The sequence below is a fragment of the Ailuropoda melanoleuca genome, chromosome 12 (genome assembly GCF_002007445.2).
Source record: "Ailuropoda melanoleuca isolate Jingjing chromosome 12, ASM200744v2, whole genome shotgun sequence".
NCBI classification, from domain to species: domain Eukaryota; kingdom Metazoa; phylum Chordata; class Mammalia; order Carnivora; family Ursidae; genus Ailuropoda; species Ailuropoda melanoleuca.
This window is the reverse complement of record NC_048229.1, coordinates 68,188,580-68,207,795: the sequence shown is the minus strand read 5'-3', so window position 1 is coordinate 68,207,795 and position 19,216 is coordinate 68,188,580. Positions and strand designations below refer to the sequence as shown.

Sequence of the window (19,216 nt, the reverse complement as noted above, 5' to 3'; positions counted from 1 at the left end):
ATTTTGCTTCTTTTTAAACTTACTTAGCTTTAATTCTTAATACTTAGCTGTTACTTACCTAGAGAACAGAGTCTGGAACCAGCAAGGACTCAGCTTGGATACTGACTCTGCTATCATTTACTAGCTCTATGACTTTGGAATTTCCTGAATTAATCCCAGCCTCAGTGCCTTCACCTATACAAGAGAGATAATAGGAGCTCCTTCATCGTAAAGATGTGTTGAAGATAAAAATGTGATCAAGGATCTGACAGTTCCTGGGACAGAGAAGATACTCAATAAATACTGTTTTCTCCCCGGTTCAACCCCAGGCACCTACCAAGCTCTCAAACTTATAAAATGCTCAAACCACACCTAAAGACACTTCCTTTTTTCTCTCCTTCTAGTTCTTAATATCCATCATGGTAAGTCAGAAAAACAGCCTTCCCCAACACTCTCCTCACTGTCCTCACCAAAGCTGTGCTCACATCACTCCTAGTACTGTTACTTCATCTGCACTTTGAAGACCGGATTTTATCTCCTCCCAGGACATAGGACCATTTTCCCAGCCATTCCCAGATATTGCCAATAGTTAGAGACAATTTATTCAGCTAAGTGAGGGCTCAATAAGAAGCCCGGGTCACTGAATTCCTGTCCCAGCCCCAACCACTTTCTAAAAGACATCCTGTATGTTCAGCAACGCCAAACAGCTCTTTTTAATGACTTAGCATTCAGGGCCCTTTGGTCACAGAGGATAAAGAAGTCAAAGAAATGGGTTCAATGTGTTCTGGTCCCAGAAAGAAAGCACCCTGTGCTTCCTTTTCTTTGCTAGCTGGAAATCAGTGTCCAAGGTAACCAGGGCCACAGTCTTTCTACACTGCTGGGCAGAACAGGACAAATAAAGAGAAGTCAGTCCAAAGAAAGGAAACCACTTACTCCTGTGAGTGGAATTTATGATACCTACCTTTGGGAATATATCCTGAAGAAACAATCATGGATATAAACAGTGACACAGCCAGAAAGATGTTCATCAAAGTCCTTGCAATAATACTAACGGATGTGGGTAAATCTGATGTGAGAGACTGAAGGATTATTTAAACAAACAATGGGAATCATAAACATTCCATTTCTTTAGGGGGTTAATGGAAGTGCGGTGTGGAAATAAAATATCTTACATAGACCAAGGACGATAATGCTGCATGAACTGATGAGTATGATTAACTCATACCTGACAACAGAAAACAAAAGAGGGGCACCTGGGTGGCACAGCGGTTAAGCGTCTGCCTTCAGCTCAAGGCGTGATCCCGGCGTTATGGGATCGAGCCCCNCATAGACCAAGGACGATAATGCTGCATGAACTGATGAGTATGATTAACTCATACCTGACAACAGAAAAAAAAGAGAGGCGCCTGGGTGGCACAGCGGTTAAGCGTCTGCCTTCAGCTCAGGGCGTGATCCCGGCATTATGGGATCGAGCCCCACATCAGGCTCCTCCGCTATGAGCCTGCTTCTTCCTCTCCCACTCCCCCTGCTTGTGTTCCCTCTCTCGCTGGCTGTCTCTATCTCTGTCTAATAAATAAAATCTTAAAAAAAAAAAAAGAAAGAAAGAAAACAAAAGAGAATGAAACAAAAATTCCCAAATGCTCTTCTCCCACACTGCTGGGACTCATGAATCACTCACAGCCACATAATGCAAAGGGGGTCATGATGTACTATATGTCTTCCTCTTTGCCCTCTGAGTAGAGAACTGGAGCCATGGCTGAGAGTTTAAGAAGGGAACATGAAACACCTTGATCTCAGCTGACTCCAACAAGAGCTCCTATAAACCTCAGTCTATTTTTGGGCCATCTTGTCCTGCTGCTATTCATGGTCTCCTACCTTCAGAGGTGCTTCTGTTTTACAGATGAGGAAACCTTTCATCAGAGAGCAGAAGCACACACTAGCCCTCTCTCTCATAAAACCATGGATTTAACCCATTTTAGAAATGGTCTGGTAGCCACTTTCAGGTATCAAGTACAGTCTAGCCTATGGATTATAATGAATGGGAAAACCTTGTGTCTCAGGTACAGTAGCATTGAACCAGTAATGCTCCCTTATGTTGAGGTGTTAGGGACCCTGCTCCTTTGCAGCACCCCCAAGGAGTGTAACTGGACGCTGAGATTAAAAACTAAGAGCTTTGGCCTTCAAGAGAGAAATACTCTCATGTCCACACTTGGCATGGAAAAGATGAAGTCATCCATCTTCAAATAGACCATATGACCCTGGACACCGAGCAACTCTGTGATGACTATCATAAACTGAAGACTAGGTCTGCCTCCCTGTTTACCAAGTACCATCCAAGTCCTCAGATTCTTGTATCACCCTGAGGAAGAGAAGGGACTCCCAAACACAACTAAGATTAAATTTATTATTGCCCAGGTGGCAGGCTCAAAGCCCAATTAAAACTGATCAACCCAGAGAAACATGTCACTTCCCGCACCTGAATGTTGTGGAATAAATCCATGCTGACAACTTTGTGGGGGTTCCACTGAGGATTCTAGGAGTTCTTGTATAGAACAAACCTAGAATAAGAGCCAAATGCTATTAAAACAATGGCTATGACCTTCATGGAGAAATGGAAAGCAAAAATCCTCAAAAGCCAATGCCAAGTCTCTGAATATAATAAACTGTGGTTAGAATGATTATGAAAGAATCTGGTAGGATGTTTTATAATCCCTCAGGACAAGGGGGAGGAAGTAGGGAGAGATAAATGCAGCTTCTGTTTCTGAGGAGATTAATTTCTCTGCAAGTCCCAGAAAAAAACATCAACAAAGAGGAAGACCCAAAAGATAATTTTTGAAGGTCCCTATATCTCATTCTGAAGGTTTAAAAAAATGAAAAAACAAAAACAAAACTTAAAGTCCAGAACTTCTTCCTAGGGGGAGTGACATCTTCATTGTCAGGGTCTAGAGCCTGGGATTAGCCCAAGGATCTCAAACATGGACATATGTCCTAAGATTGGTAACAACATGTTTTGGTTTGATAGGTAAAGACTAAGTCATCCTTCTTGAAATGGAAATAATAAACTGCCAGAAAGGAATAGGGTTTCCTATTCCTGACTAAGGCTAGAATTTCACCACAGAGAGAAGAGATATCGAAGTCTTGACTCAGGTCACATCATCAAGATGCGGCAGGACATGGGTCCCTAGGTGGCACAGACAGTTACTCTTGGTTTTGGTTCAGGTCATGATCTTGGGGTCCTGGATTGAGCCCCACATCAGGGGCTCTGAGCTCAGTGAGGAGTCTGCTCGAGACTCTCTCTCCCTCTTCCTGTGCTCCGCCCCCACGCTCAATCTCTCAAATAAATAAATAAATAAATAAATAAATAAATACATCTTTTTTAAAAAGATGCTGGAGGACAGAAACCACAATGACTAGAATAGGGTCTTGAGGGTATTAAAGTGATTAGCATTTCAATGTGACCAGTGAGCAACTTTCAGCTCCTATAAGACGAATGCCTTAGGATGAGCTTTAAGCCGTATTACAACTGGACAGCAGTGGGCAGACTCTTGAGTCTCACCTAAAAATCTACACTGAAGTTTTAAATCTTGGGTCCTTAGGGAGCTACAAAGGGAAACTTTATTCTCTCAAAGTATGCATGAGCCCATTTAGAACAGATTCTCTCTGCTCCAAGTTGAGGATCAAACTAAATGTTCAGTAAAAGGCAAACCTCTCTATACTTGTCTCACTTTTTGAGAGGATGGGCATTCCATGGCTAGTCAGGTCCAGGACAAGAATTCATGACTAATAACACGAACTTCAATTTAAAAAATACATTAAAAAATGAAAGTTATGGCACGGTTGGGGATATAACAAGGAACAAAAGAGGCATAAAACAGAAAAGACAACCTAGCCAAATAAGGAATTGGGCNCCCGCCCCCATGCTCGATCTCTCAAATAAATAAATAAATACATCTTTTTTAAAAAAAAGATGCTGGAGGACAGAAACCACAATGACTAGAATAGGGTCTTGAGGGTATTAAAGTGATTAGCATTTCAATGTGACCAGTGAGCAACTTTCAGCTCCTATAAGACGAATGCCTTAGGATGAGCTTTAAGCCGTATTACAACTGGACAGCAGTGGGCAGACTCTTGAGTCTCACCTAAAAATCTACACTGAAGTTTTAAATCTTGGGTCCTTAGGGAGCTACAAAGGGAAACTTTATTCTCTCAAAGTATGCATGAGCCCATTTAGAACAGATTCTCTCTGCTCCAAGTTGAGGATCAAACTAAATGTTCAGTAAAAGGCAAACCTCTCTATACTTGTCTCACTTTTTGAGAGGATGGGCATTCCATGGCTAGTCAGGTCCAGGACAAGAATTCATGACTAATAACATGAACTTCAATTTAAAAAATACATTAAAAAATGAAAGTTATGGCATGGTTGGGGATATAACAAGGAACAAAAGAGGCATAAAACAGAAAAGACAACCTAGCCAAATAAGGAATTGGGCATAAACGGCCTCTTTCCCCTCTAACTGTATTTCCCCTCTTGCCCTGGCCATCTGGCCCTAGGAAAGGGGGAGGGCGAAGGGAAGAGCAGCATATTCAATAGCCTCTTCACTTAGACCAACCAATCTGGTTTGGAGAAACATGAGTTGTGTTGCCAGGTGTCACCCAAAGTGAAAATGGAAGTATTCTTATTCAGTCATTTGAAGCCACTTTTCAAGTTCATTGTTTAATGAAGGGACAAGGTCTAGATGATCAAAGTAGGCTTCCAATCATGATTATGAAACTGCTATTCTGGGGTGCCTGGGCGGCACAGTCGTTAAGCATCTGCCTTCGGCTCAAGACGTGATCCCGGCGTTATGGGATCGAGCCCCACATCAGGCTCCTCTGCTGGAAGCCTGCTTCTTTCTCTCCCACTCCCCCTGCTTGTGTTCCCTCTCTGGCTGGCTGTCTCTCTGTCAAATAAATAAATAAAATCTTTAAAAAAAAAAAAAAAAAGAAAGAAACTGCTATTCTGTATTATTCTCTTGCTACAAAAAAAAAATTGCTANGAAGAGCAGCATATTCAATAGCCTCTTCACTTAGACCAACCAATCTGGTTTGGAGAAACATGAGTTGTGTTGCCAGGTGTCACCCAAAGTGAAAATGGAAGTATTCTTATTCAGTCATTTGAAGCCACTTTTCAAGTTCATTGTTTAATGAAGGGACAAGGTCTAGATGATCAAAGTAGGCTTCCAATCATGATTATGAAACTGCTATTCTGGGGCGCCTGGGTGCTACAATCATTAAGTATCTGCCTTCGGCTCAAGACGTGATCCCGGCGTTATGGGATCGAGCCCCACATCAGGCTCCTCTGCTGGAAGCCTGCTTCTTCCTCTCCCACTCCCCCTGCTTGTGTTCCCTCTCTGGCTGGCTGTCTCTCTGTCAAATAAATAAATAAAATCTTAAAAAAAAAAAGAAAGAAAGAAACTGCTATTCTGTATTATTCTCTTGCTACAAAAAAAAAATTGCTAGAGGAACTAATAGGGCAAGAAAGATAGCGAAAGAAAGGCAACACAAGAGAAAAGGAAGAATAAGCCTCAGGATAATATGAAAGTGATAAGGGGTTTGAGTATCAGGGGAGGTAAAGTAGAAGAATAAAAGAAAGAAATGTCCATCCAGGCGTCATCGAAATTATTATTCTGTATCTGTGGCATCTCTGATAACAACTGGTTTAAGCTTTTCTTGAGTTTCACTGTTGAAATTAACTTCCTTCAACACTTTTTGGACATTGGCGTGGCATCAGTCATGTGTTATAGTCAGATGCACACAGTTGAAGGTAAAGCTGGCTTTCCTTCTGACAGTGTGGACCATTCTCCCCAAAGACGATGCCCACAGGACAAGTAGGATATTGAAACACTGTTTACTGGAGTTTGTTTGTTTGTACCTGCTCTCCCATTTTATCTGTAAGCATGCTTGGACCATTCTGACTGTTGGCACGCTCATGAACGAGGGAATCAGGACAGATGACGCGGTGCATAAGCAGTTCCTCTTGCCTTTCTGAACTACTGGTATTTCTCTGCGATGAGGCAAACTGAAGTTTTTAGGCAGGAAAGGCTTTTCTTTTCTCACTTTTTAAAGATGGCACAGTGGTAATCCAGTGATTAAAGCTCATTGTCTGAATGATAAAGCTTCTGGTCCACTGTGTCCTGCCATTGTCACAGCTCCTTCTGATTCAATTAGGGACAGAACACTGGGGGATTTCTGCCTGGTTTCTGTGGACCTAAGACTTTTATTTTTATCACATACTAACTTGGTTTTAAACAAAGCTTTGAAGCTTCCCAGGGCTAATCTTTAATGAAAATGGAGAGGCAAATAAAAAAGACTGAAATAAATTCCAATGAAAGCAGCGAAAGTGCTAATTCAGGGAGGGTGGAAGGAGATAAAAATGAAAATGGACTTTAAAAGAGGCAGGGATAGATTCAGTAAAAAGAAATATTCAAAATTTAACAGTGATGACATTAGTTAAAAGAGTTTGGTTTGCCACTTTATTAATTTTCTCCACTGCCTGAAGTACTTTAAAAAGTAGAAGATTAAAGATACCAACAAGAAATCATTATTAAATTATATGGTTAGCAGGGATTGAGCAACGCTACTAAAGCTAAGAATATAAAAGCCACTGTATCTAAGCCCTTCTTTTTCCTTATTCTTCATATTTTCTGGAAATACCTTCTCACTGAAAAAAAAAAATCCACACTGATCCCAATCCAAAAGAAATTATTTTTAGAAACTGTGAACTCTGACCAATCTGACTAGGGTTATGGAACAAGAAACAGTTCTGTAGATTAGTTTTGAGAGATTGGTGAAAAATGATATATTTGGTCTTTAAAATCCAGGAGTTTAGCTACTAATAAACTATAACCAGGTTAAGACGAACTGGGGATGGACAACATACATTCCACGTAGCTCAATTCAAGTTCTTTAAATGAGAAAAGGAGCATCATACACCAGAACCAAGTTATAAAAATCTGACCTTGTTTGAGCTGGTTAAAAACTTACCACAAAAGTCACAGATTTTTCATAATAACTGAGCTTCGAGATCCACCCCCCCAAATTACAGCATATTGGTGATTTTTCTTACAAACCTATACTTTTCTCCATCTTCCTCTTCCTGGGTGGCAAATATCTTCCACTGGAAATGAGCAATGATGTTACTGCGGTTGTGAATAGTTACAGTTCGCTGACTGGCCAGAGATATGTAGGTTTTCTCGATGATCAAGGAATTCCTGTCCAGCCTTATATTCATGTCTGTGGCAGCTCCATAGAGAGATAGAAAGACTTTTTCACCTAGAAATTAACAAAGTACAAACACACTTTGAGATTTACTCTAGAATGACTACTAGGATATTTTTTCCCCAAGGTGAAGTTATAATAGAAGCATTAGACATTTCATTCTCTCCCCCTCCCCTGCCGTCAATTCAGAGATCAGACATGATCAGAAAACTTAAGTATTACGTTTGGTGTAGTTATAGAGAATCAAAGAATCTTATTTGATCACTGTAAAAACCACATAAAATATGAATTGTTATGGTGGGTATGACCTTTTCTTCTTTGTAATTTTTTTAAAAGATTTTATTTATTTATTCAAGAGAGAGCGAGCGAGCACAAGGAGCAGAGGGAGAGGGACAAGCGGACTCTGCACAGAGCGCAGAGCCCAAGACCCTGAGAGCATGACCTGAGCTGAAACCAAGAGTCAGACACTTAACTGACTGAACTACCCAGGCACCCCTTATTTGTGATATTTTTAAATCCTACAGTCTGACCATGAGGGTACCTGAGTTCTAGAATTATAACCAAGCACGAGCTGAAATTCTGATTCTTAAAGTATCTGTACCAAGTATATTGAGGAAGAGCTGCTCAGCATGCAAGGATCTAAGTCCAATCAAAGGGGATCAGAAAGAAAGAATTAATAACTTTATTATGTAAAAAAATAATAAAAATAAAAAACACACAACTATTTAAAAGGAATCACTTCCTTAAACAGGAATTAAAACAAAAAAGAAACACACACATAGACACACAGTATATCTAGGTAGTAGTTACATAGACAGAAAACAAAATAGAAAGACCAAAGCTATGCTTAAATTATAAATTATAGGGTATTCAGGAAACATTGCAAAGCTGCCAGATAGCACTAGTAATGAGAGAAATATAAAACAAAATACTATTTCATAACCATCAGATTAACAAAAATCAAACAGTTTGGCAATGCTGTTTTGGAACTATATGGTAAGGATGGAGAAAAACAAGAATTTCCATATATTGCTGATGAAAATACAAATTGGTACAACCACTTGACTAACCAATTTAGTTTCTGGTAAAGCTCAATATACACTTGCCCTATAATTCTGCAACTGCACTTCTTAAGGAAAATCTCATACAGCTGCACAAGCCATATACAGAGATACTCACTGAGGTATTTTTTATAACAGCAGAAAACTAGCAGGAACAACCGCATATTCAATAGGAGAACAGATTATAGCAGGTTCACAAGCTGGAGTGTGTTGCATTAGTTAAAATGAATCAGAACTATATGGATCTATGTGTTTAGATCTTTAAAATGTAATGCTGAATGAAAAAGTCAAGTTGGGAAATAGTATATACAGTATGATATCATTTACGTGAAGTTTAACACTATTTGAGTGGGGTGCCTAGGTGGCTCAGTCGGTTAAGTGGCCGGCTTTTGGTTTCGGCTTAGGTCATGATTTCAGGGTCATAAGATCGAGCCTCGCACAAGGCTCCATGCTCAGCGTGGAGTCTGCTTATCCCTCTCCCTCCCTCTCTGCTCCTCTCCCCAGACCCTCTCTTGTGCTCTCTTTCTCAAATAAATAAATAAAATCTTTTTAAAAAACTACTTGAGATAATAACATATATGATTTATGAATAGATAAATATGTAAAAATACCATAAAAATGAACCCAATACAGCTCCTTTGAGGACCAAGTCATGGGAATCAGATCAGGATAGAGTAATGAGATGACTTCAAATCTGTAATCAGTTTAGTTATCCATAAAACAAAACATCTGAAAGAAATGTGTATAGCAAAATATTGAGATGTGGTAAATATAATGGTTGTTGATTATATTATTTCTGCGCTTCTGTGGTGATTTGAAGTATTGCATTGTTTAAAAGTTTAATCAAGGAAAAAGACCCAAGGGCTATTACTTAGTTCATACAAATCTCAGGGTCAGAGGGACTAAAGTCATCAACTTGAGTTGCTCACTGCAAAACTGCTCCTTCCAGAAATATAGCAAAAGCCACTACACTCTTTTTGAAAACCATCTAATATTGATTTTTTTTCAATCCATCTTCCAAAAATCATCAGATCCACAGAGTAAAGGAAGCAATGACTCTTGTCTCCACAGCTTTAATGACCTGACTTGGTTTGTACACCCACTCTCATGAAGACAAACTTAGAAAGGGCTCCCAAACCCTAGCTACTCAGAAAACTGGTAGGATGAAGGGATGTTATGCCCGCCGGAATGAACAAGGTAGCTGTTCCCCAGCACTTGTATTCTCGTGTCTCCTTGGAGCGCCTGTTCCCACTCGGCTTCCCATTTGGTTTCTGGGGTTGAATGTTGTGATCACTGTAGATGAGGTTAGCCACTGTCACTTATTCTGTCCTAGTGAAAATATGTTTTGTGAAAGTCTAATGAGACTTTACCTCTTATTAGTTTTGCTACTATCAATCAAGCAAAAAAAAAATATGAACAAAACTAAATTAACAAAAAAAAATATGAAGCTAGCTATAGACACAATACATTTCATACCGTGGTTTCAGTACTTTCAGACAACAGAGGGCAATAAATAAAATATATGAGTGGAGCCATAGATTCTCTAGGAACCAGCAAGTTTATGGAAAGAGTGTTTCTCATCTCTTGGTCACAGCAGGGTCAAATCCACCATGCAAGTAAATTTCTGAATAAAACTTTTTCAGAAAAGCTTTCTTTGAAGGGTTCAGGAAACAACTTCTGAGACTTGCTTGACTGAGCTTACCCAGCCCATCAATGGCAGTGTCAAAATCAGTATTCTCCATCTACATGGAAGGCAGTGTAGATTACAGAAAGTATGCTGGCCTCAGAGATGCCAAAGACCTGGGTTCAAGTTCCAGCTTTACTTAAGTACATAGTCATTTAATGTTTCTGGGACTCAGTTTACTTATCCCCAAAATAAAGGGAGTTACATAAATGCAGAGAACAATCTGGTGGTTGCAAGAGGGTGGGAGGAGTAAAGTAAGTGAAGGGTACTAAGAGGTACACACTTCCAGTTATAAGTGACAGGAATGAAAAGTACAGCATAGGGAATATAGTCAATGATACTGCAATAATTTGGTATGCTAACAGATGGCAACTACCTTCGAGCGTTTTGTAATGTATATAAAATGCCCAATCACGATGTTGTACACCTGAAACTAATATAACATTGTATGTCAACTATACATCAAAGTTTTTTTTTTAAAGATTTTATTTACTTATTTGACAGAGACAGCCAGCAAGGGAACACAAGCAGGGGGAGTGGGAGAGGAAGAAGCAGGCTCCCAGCGGAGGAGCCTGATGTGGGGCTCGATCCCAGAACGCTGGGATCACACCCTGAGCCAAAGGCAGACGCTTAACGACTACACCACCCAGGCGCCCCAGCAAAGTTTTTTTTAATAAAATAAAATAAAATAATGGAGTTAAGAGACGTCCTCTAATGTCCCTTTAAATACGAACATCTAATGACTCAAGTCTTCACTTGCTATGTAATTTACAGAAACCTCATTCCAACCTCCTAAACAATCCCTGACCATCAGTGCATCCGAACTTCTGCTATGCCCTATTCTAAGCTATGGAAGAAGAAATGAAGAAATGAAGAAAACTTGGGTCAAGGAATGTTTCCATTGCCTCTGAAGCCACATTAAAACATTTACTCTTTCACCAAAACTATGTTTTACTAGGTTTTCTAATGATAACAGCACATACTCGTAATTAATCATAATAATCACACACATGAAACAAAGCTTATGCAGGTAAATCTGCACAGGTACATTCAGATATATTTAGTAGTTTCACCTGTAAGATAACAGTGCACTTAATTACTTACTATGTTCTATTTTGGTATTCCTTTATTGGCCTTTAGAAGAAAAAAAAGAACTTCTTCATGGTTTATTAGAGTACAATATATAAATGACTATAAAGCTGTCCTGTGAAGTACTAATATTATGATTATGTATATCTTTAATAATAATACATCATGATGCCTTTGGGGGAAAAGAGCCTATTTGCCAACTTTGACTCCTAAATTGAAATATCTCCTCTTCAGTAAGAGACATAATACCTTAAAAAAAAAGCTGAGTAAGTGCATCAGCTCCATTTCCTGATTATGCCAGGGATTAATGTCACCTCTAAGGTGACAGCAACCTCACCGGGCATTGAATAAAAGTCACTTTTATGCTCCTACTTCTAGGGTTCATTCAAGTAACCAAAGGTTTAATAAGGACATCTTTTTTCTTTTTTCTTTTTTTTAAAGATTTTATTTATTTATGTGACAGAGATAGAGACAGCCAGCGAGAGAGGGAACACAAGCAGGGGGAGCAGGAGAGGAAGAAGCAGGATCATTAGCGGAGGAGCCTGATATGGGGCTCGATCCCATAACGCCGGGATCACGCCTTGAGCCGAAGGCAGACGCTTAACCGCCGTGCCACCCAGGCGCCCCAGGACATCTTTTTTCTTAAACCCTGTTGTAAATACTAGTATCTCCTTGAACCCCTAGATTACATAGTTTCTCAACACCCAGTTAAAAAGTGCAAAACTTAAGCAGTTAACCATTTATTTGTCTTTTAATAGTCAAATAGTATTTTCACATCTCAGTTTTATTGGAATGATAGAATTAGTTTACTCATCTGTTTTGTTTCTGATTTTGTTTCATTTTGTTTTTAAGAATGTAGTCTTGAGTAATTGAGTTCTTAATCTCTTCTGGAACAATCAGTTTGTAAAAGGTATCAAGTTACTTCAGTTCTTAATTAAATCATTTCTTGGGTGAAATCAATTCCCTAAACAAACTTGGTTTCACCACAGAAAGTCATATACAGAAGAAAGCAGGGAAGAGTTCTGGTAGAGGTAAACATTGATGAGTAAAATATTAGATACTGGCAAAATTTACACTCATCCTCCTTAATTGCTAGAGCACTGGTTCAAACTCTGGTCGATGACAAAGAAAAATCTCCTAGCTGCATTTAATCAAGAATTTCTATCCAACAGAGGACCAGCAACTGAAGGGCATAAACACAACTGTTAGAAATGTGATTGAGTACTTCCCACTGAGGATTATCAATGTTCCTCCTTCTGGAACATTGTTTGAGGAAGAATGAAAAAAATCCATGCAAATTTCCCTCTCAAATCAATTCACACTTCAAACAGCTGCAGAAAGTTCAATCAGATGCTTATTTAGTGAAATGGGAAGGCAATGATCATGGCTGCTTGGAAAAGCTCCATGATTAATTGTGTTTAGATAGTTATTACTGTTTTTCACTAATGAAAGGTTATAGGTTCTGGTCATTGATAACCCACAATAAAGATGAAAGCATATTCTTATCAGCAGTTCACTTCATGTAAAGAAAAATGCTACAAGATAGCTTACCTCTATCTGCATCATTAGAAAATTACTTTGTGAACCAAAGTTGACACTAGAACCTCACGGTGTGGAAATCAACTTTGCCATGGTGATTAAATTTTAATACACAAATATTTAGTGTCACGTGGACACACAAATATGGGTGTCAATCCAAATACTTACCCAAAAGTTAAAATACAGATTGAGGGCCACTGGGAGCTGCATTTCAAAGTCAACAGAGTAAGGGAGTAAAAATGCATAGGTAGTGATGTGAGAGATTAGGGAGATGATCCACTCTGGTGGAAAAAGCACTGCACAGGAAGTCAGAGTCTGGGCCTGGGTTCTAATTGCGCTTCTGCTATGCATGCGACCTTGGGAAAGCCACTTAACTTCTTAAAGCTTCAGTTTTTCATTTGTAGAAATCCAAGGACTAGATTTAATTATTAGTTAAGTCTTCTCTCAAGCTTTGATTCTATTGATCTATGAGCACTCTAAGCTGTTGGCCTCAAAACCCAACCAAATAAAAATTTTTTGACATTATACCACCACCCTATGTATTTGTTTGTTTATAAATTATACTATATACTAATACTAGAGTATTCATATGTCAAATGTATAAAAATATGACCCAAAATATTTAAAAGACTGAGCTAAAGATGAATGATATTTTAAGATAATTTGGTATGTTTATCAACAATTAATTATGTTTACCAACAAAAGATTGTGCTTCATTCTTTTTTAGACTCCTGATTTAAAACACCTTGTGATAAAGTGATTCAAACATAATTCTAAGGCCACATTTTTTTCCAATACATAATTTTAGGGGTTGACTTAAATGATACCTCACAAAGATAAAGAGATACAGATGAAGAAATATATCATTAACTGAATTTATTAACACTCATATTTTTCACTTTCATCCACTATCAACACTAACAACACATAGACTTTTGTTGAAATTCAAGAATGAAAAAAGAAAGGAAGGAAGGAAAGGGAAAAGACACAAATTACCAATATCAATAATGAAAGAGGAGATTCACTATAGATCCCACAGATATTACAAAGTTTAGAGTTATTATAAACATTTTATGCCAACAAATTAAAATTTTTATATTAAATTCAGAAATTCCTTTAAAAAGTTTACCAAAAATTACACAAGAAAAAAACAGAAACACCTCAGTAGATCTAAATGTACTAAATAAATTGAATAAATGAATAACTAAAAACCTCCAAAAAAGGTTCTAGGCCCAGATAGTTTGAAAAGTGAATTTTTCAAACACTTAAAGAAGAAATAACATGAATATTAGAAAAGACAACACTTCCAGAGAATAAAAAAGTAGAGTAATTCCCAACTTGTTTTATGAGACCAATTTGTTTTTTCAGACCAAAGACAAAGCCATTACACAAAAAGGTGAAATAATACACGATCATCTCAACAAATGCAGAAGTAGTAATAAATGAAAGCCACACCCACTCAAAATTAAAGATCTTAGAAACCTAGAGATAGAAGGAAATATTTTTAATCCAATAAAGAGTGTCCATTAAAAACATAATACTAAATGATGAAACAGTGAGAACTTCTGCTCTGAGACTGAGAACAAGAGAAGGATGTTTGCCATCATCATTTCCACTGAAAGCTGATAAAGGCCTAGCTGTGCAGAAAGAATAAGAAATAAAAGGCTTAAGGATTGAAAAAGAATAAAACTATCATTATTTGCAGATGACCTGATTGTATATATATGAAATCCAAAATCATCTACAGATAAACTAGGAGTCAATAAATTAATTTATCAAGGTTTGAAGATATAAAATATCAATATACAAAATTCAACTCCTTTTTGATATGCCCCCCCAAAATTTAGAAAATAAAGTTAGAAGAAAAATACCATTCTATCTATAAAGGAAGTGATAAACTGTGCTTCATCAAAATTAAATTCTTTTGCTAATGAAAAGACACTAGTAAGAAAATTAGAAAGATAATTCACTGTTAGGAGATATTTGAAATAATTATTTCTGAAAGCCTCGTATTGAGAATATATTTAAAAAAAAAAACTATGAGTCAATAACAAACGAACAAACAACCCTCTAAAGAACAGGCAGAAAATCTGAATACATGCTTGAGAATAGAATACATAAAAACAGTCTAAGCACATGAAAAGATACTCGACATTATTAGTCATTAGAGAAATGCCAATTAAAAACAAAATATATAGGCTTTTGTTGATATTTGGCTAATAATAACTTTGCAGCCAGGATGACTAAAATTAAAAGACGGACAATGACCCAGAGTTGATGAGAATGTGGAGTAACTAGAAGACCTACGCATCACCCTGGGGCGGGAGGGCGGTGTATGTAAAATGCTTCAATCACTTTAGAAAACTGTTTGGAAGTTTCTCAGAAAGTTAAGCATATACCTACTCTATACCTGGCAACCCTATCCCTAAACATTCACCTGAGAAATAAAAACATATGCACGCACACACACACACCTTGTACAAGAATGGTTATTCGAGCTTTATTCATAGTAGCCCCAAACTTCAAACAAACTGAAGTTACATTAACAGGAGAATGAATGGACCATGGGTAAGCATACAGTGGAATACTGCTCAGGAGTAAAAAAGAGAATTTGATACATACAACAACATAAATACATCTCAAAAACATTATGTTGAGTGAAAGAAACCAGACACAAAAGAGTATATACTATATGAACACATTTCTTTGAAGTCCAAGAATAAGCAACACTAATATAAGGTGATAGGACTCAGAATGTCTAGGATGGGGATGGAGGGACTGACTGGAAAGGGCATGAGGGGACGCTCTGAAGCCACGGATGTTCTCTATCCTTACTGGAGTGGTCATTACACAGGTCTTGTCAAAACTCATCAAACTGTACAGTGAAGAACTGTATACTTTATTGTATCTGGATTATACCTCAATAAAAAATGTAATAAAAATTACATAATAAATATGTAATATGTAATTAAGATAATTATTATAAAAAATAATTATTATTATAAAAATAATTATTATAAAAAATAATAAATATAAAGGAATAAATCTAACCACAATGTTCAAGCCTTCCAACCAGAAAACTAATGCTGAGAGAAACTAGAAAAAAACTAAATCCATGGAGGGATAAACCGTGTTTATACTGTTACCTAGAGAGGGTTACAAAATAGTAGAAAGGATGAATTAGTCTATAAATAATGCTGAATGATGTGAAAAAAGACACAGAGTCAGTTTTAAGCAGCAAATTAAACTGGCGATTGAAATAACTAAAATAGTTGATAAAATATTTTTAAACTACTTTAAAATTCATCACTAATCCTATTAGAAAATAAGAACATCAAAGTGAAGAATTGCAGGAAGTAATGAAGTGCCAAGGCTGTCTTTTGTCCTAATGGCTTTTGTTAACTCTTGAACTCCTGCTTTAACTACTGAATTGCGTGCATATGACAGGAGATAAAGTCTAGGGCCAAATTTTGCAAAACAAGAATGGGCATAAGATATGATGAGGTTCAGGACACAATATGCCAAAATATGGCACACCCTGACATACTGAATATTTCAAAGCGAAGGAACCTGAGAAACGGTAAGGAAGGATTTTGTGACCTTCTACCAAAACTGGCTACAAAACCTTCATATGAACGTGCCTTCCTATACTTGGATGAAAGGAGCACCCTTGTCTGCAAAGACAGAGGGACACTGAGAGGAATCTGAATGAACAGGCCTTGCTGTTTTCCCAAGTTTACCACACTTAGCTCATACCCTTTTTGGTCCTAACACGTTTTTCCACAACTCACTACTCTTCATCAAACCTAGCAAAAAGAAAAAAAAAAAAAAAACCAACAACAACTCAGATTTAACCACTCCTTCACGTCTTCATTTCCTTACGAAAACTCCCATGCGTAGAGGAGATAGGGAAAAGGAAGGACTCCATAAAAATCTGCTTTTGCTGCTTCTGTTCTTGCCAGGACCTGCATCCCACCCCACTTTTACACATGCCTCAGAATGTCCTCCTTATAAGGGACAAGGAGTTAATGATTTCTCGAGAATAGAGAACATTTAAGGAAGAACCGGGTGAGAATGACCTGAGGAAGCCATCACATGTGCATTCCAGACGAGGGCTCTAGACATCTCCATGCCAAGGCCCCCTGGCTCCAAGGAATAATACCTGGGCCTTGGTCTTTGTTCTAACCAGCTCCTGGATGCCAGAGGGGACATGTATGCCAGACCCCGACAAAGACAAGACTCCCTCTTTTCCTTTCTGAGTCTCCCAGAAGCCTCATCTGTATCTGCTCTCTGCATATCTTCAATAAACTCTGCTCTCACTTCCTGCGGGCTCACATTTGATTTTCATCCTACATGAAGCCAACGACCTTCTTGGCTGATCCTACAGAACCCCTCGGAGTCCCTGGACTTGGCCTGCGGGCATCAAAGGAAAACTTACGTCAAATAAATTTGTATGTTTTTCTCTTCTTAATCTGTCTTTTGCTACAGGGGCCCCAGCCAAAAGCCTAGAAGAGTGGAGGAAAAAGATATTCTTCCTCGCCTACAGATACCGTGCATGAAAACCATCAGAAATAATAAACAGCAAACTAACCTAATAAGCAGATTTAATATATTTAAATGCTCAGAAACAGAATGAAAATAACAATGTTTAACACATTTAAGAAATAAAAGGGAAACTTGAAAAATAAAAGAGTGGAGAGCAATCAGATTTAAGAACAGACTGAATCAAGAACCAAATAAAATTTCAAGAAATGAAAATACTTATAATTGAAAAATTAAAACTCAGCAGAGGAGAATCCACGGAAGAGGGAATTACTGAATAGAGGAGAAAAAAGTATTCAGAGAAGTTTTATGAAGACAAAGAAATGGAAAAAATAGAGGTTAAAAGGAATAAATAATTGGGGCACCTGGGTGGTTGGTCAGTTAAGCATCTGCCTTTTGGTTTCAGCTCAGATCATGATCTCAGGGTCCTAGGATCAAGGCCCACATTGGGCTACACACTTAGCACAGAGTCTGCTTGAGATTCTCTCCCTCTCCCCTTGCCCCTCCCCCACTTCTATGCACTCTCTTTCAAATAAATAAATAACTAAATCTTTTTTAAAAATGTTAACCTATTATTTAAAAAGGAATAAATTAGAGTAATAATAGATTAATAAACAGAATAACAGAGTAATTAACTGATTGGAATTCCAGAACAAGATAGTAGAAGGGAAAAGAGCCAAGAATCCATATGGGGGGAAAAAATTAAACACAGTCCCTACTTCACACACATACAAATATGAAATCAAAGATCAATTACCAATCTAAACAAAGCAGCTACAATTATTACCCTTCTAAAAGCAAACATACACTATGTTTGTGATCCTTGAGAAGGTAATGATGTCCTAGCAAGAAGACAAAAAACATTAATCTTAATGGAAAAACACTGATGTCAACATTATCAAAATTAAAAATTTCTGATCAAGAAATATGAAGGAAATGAAATGGCAAGCTACAGACTTGGAAAATCATATTAACAATACGTATATCTGACAAATGATTAGTATCCAGAATATCAAGTTATAAAGTACTCTTACAAATGAATAAAGAAAAAAACAACTCAATAAAAAATGAGCAAAAGACTTGAACAGACACTTCATTAAAAAAGATATATGAATGTCCAGTAAGCACAGGAAAAGGTGCTCAACATCATTAATCATTCGATGAAAACTAAAACCACTAGAAGACATAGCTTTACACTACTAGTATGTCTAAAATGAACAAGACTACACCATGTGGTGGCAGGGAAAAAAAAAAGAAAACACTGCGCTTGTCGGCAAGGATGTGAAGCAATCGGAAGTTTCACGCTTTGTTGATGGGAATGTAAAATGCACAACTACTTTGGAAAAATTCACGTTCCTGATGTGTTATAAGCTCTGCTTTTTACCTTCCTCTGTTGCATTATATGGGTCAAAACTTTCCCCTTTTTGCTTAAGCTAGTTTAGGTTAGGTTTGCCTTTGTAGCAGCCAGTGACTCCTGACCTGCACTAAAGATAAGATACATAGGTCGTTACCACCGGATATGCATTGTCGTTAAGATGGGCAACGTGAAACTTGGACCACTTAACCCACGGGTCGTTATGCAAGGACTTGAACTGTCCTGTTCAGATATGTATCCACAAAGCGAGCAACTCTGAACTGTGACCTAGATATTGTTTGTTGCTCTTTCCCTGGCTGTGCACTTGTGTTTTCTGCCTATAGTGCCCTTCTGACGCAGACAATCTGGGTCAATAAACATGAATGGGTAAAAAGAAGGGAGAAAGAAATGAGAAAAATCATGAAATAATAAATGGCAATGGTAAAATATTAACAACCAACTTTGGAGACTTGCATAATGTACATGCAGCCTACATGACCATAAATTAAATATTAGCAAAAACAATGTATAATTTTCATGATTACGCAGACTGTGGCCTTCAAGAAAATGGTGGTGGCAATAGACACAGAACTACATTTAAGTAAGATATTGCACATTCTGAGGATTAAGACAACTGGATCCTACGTAGACTGGCTGGCACACAGGAGAACATTCTGAACTGAGGTTTACATTTTTTAAACGTTAGACAGG

General features: G+C 37.8%; 1 protein-coding gene across 1 annotated transcript in view; it reads right to left on the bottom strand.

Moving 5' to 3' along the window:
• The window catches only part of HYDIN (HYDIN axonemal central pair apparatus protein), a 363,532-nt gene that overhangs the window by 245,756 nt on the left and 98,560 nt on the right, over positions 1–19,216 (bottom strand). Inside the window, exon 8 of the mRNA XM_034638025.1 lies at positions 7,089–7,290. Coding sequence (XP_034493916.1) covers positions 7,089–7,290 — 202 coding nt within the window. The remainder of the gene's footprint in view (positions 1–7,088; positions 7,291–19,216) is intronic.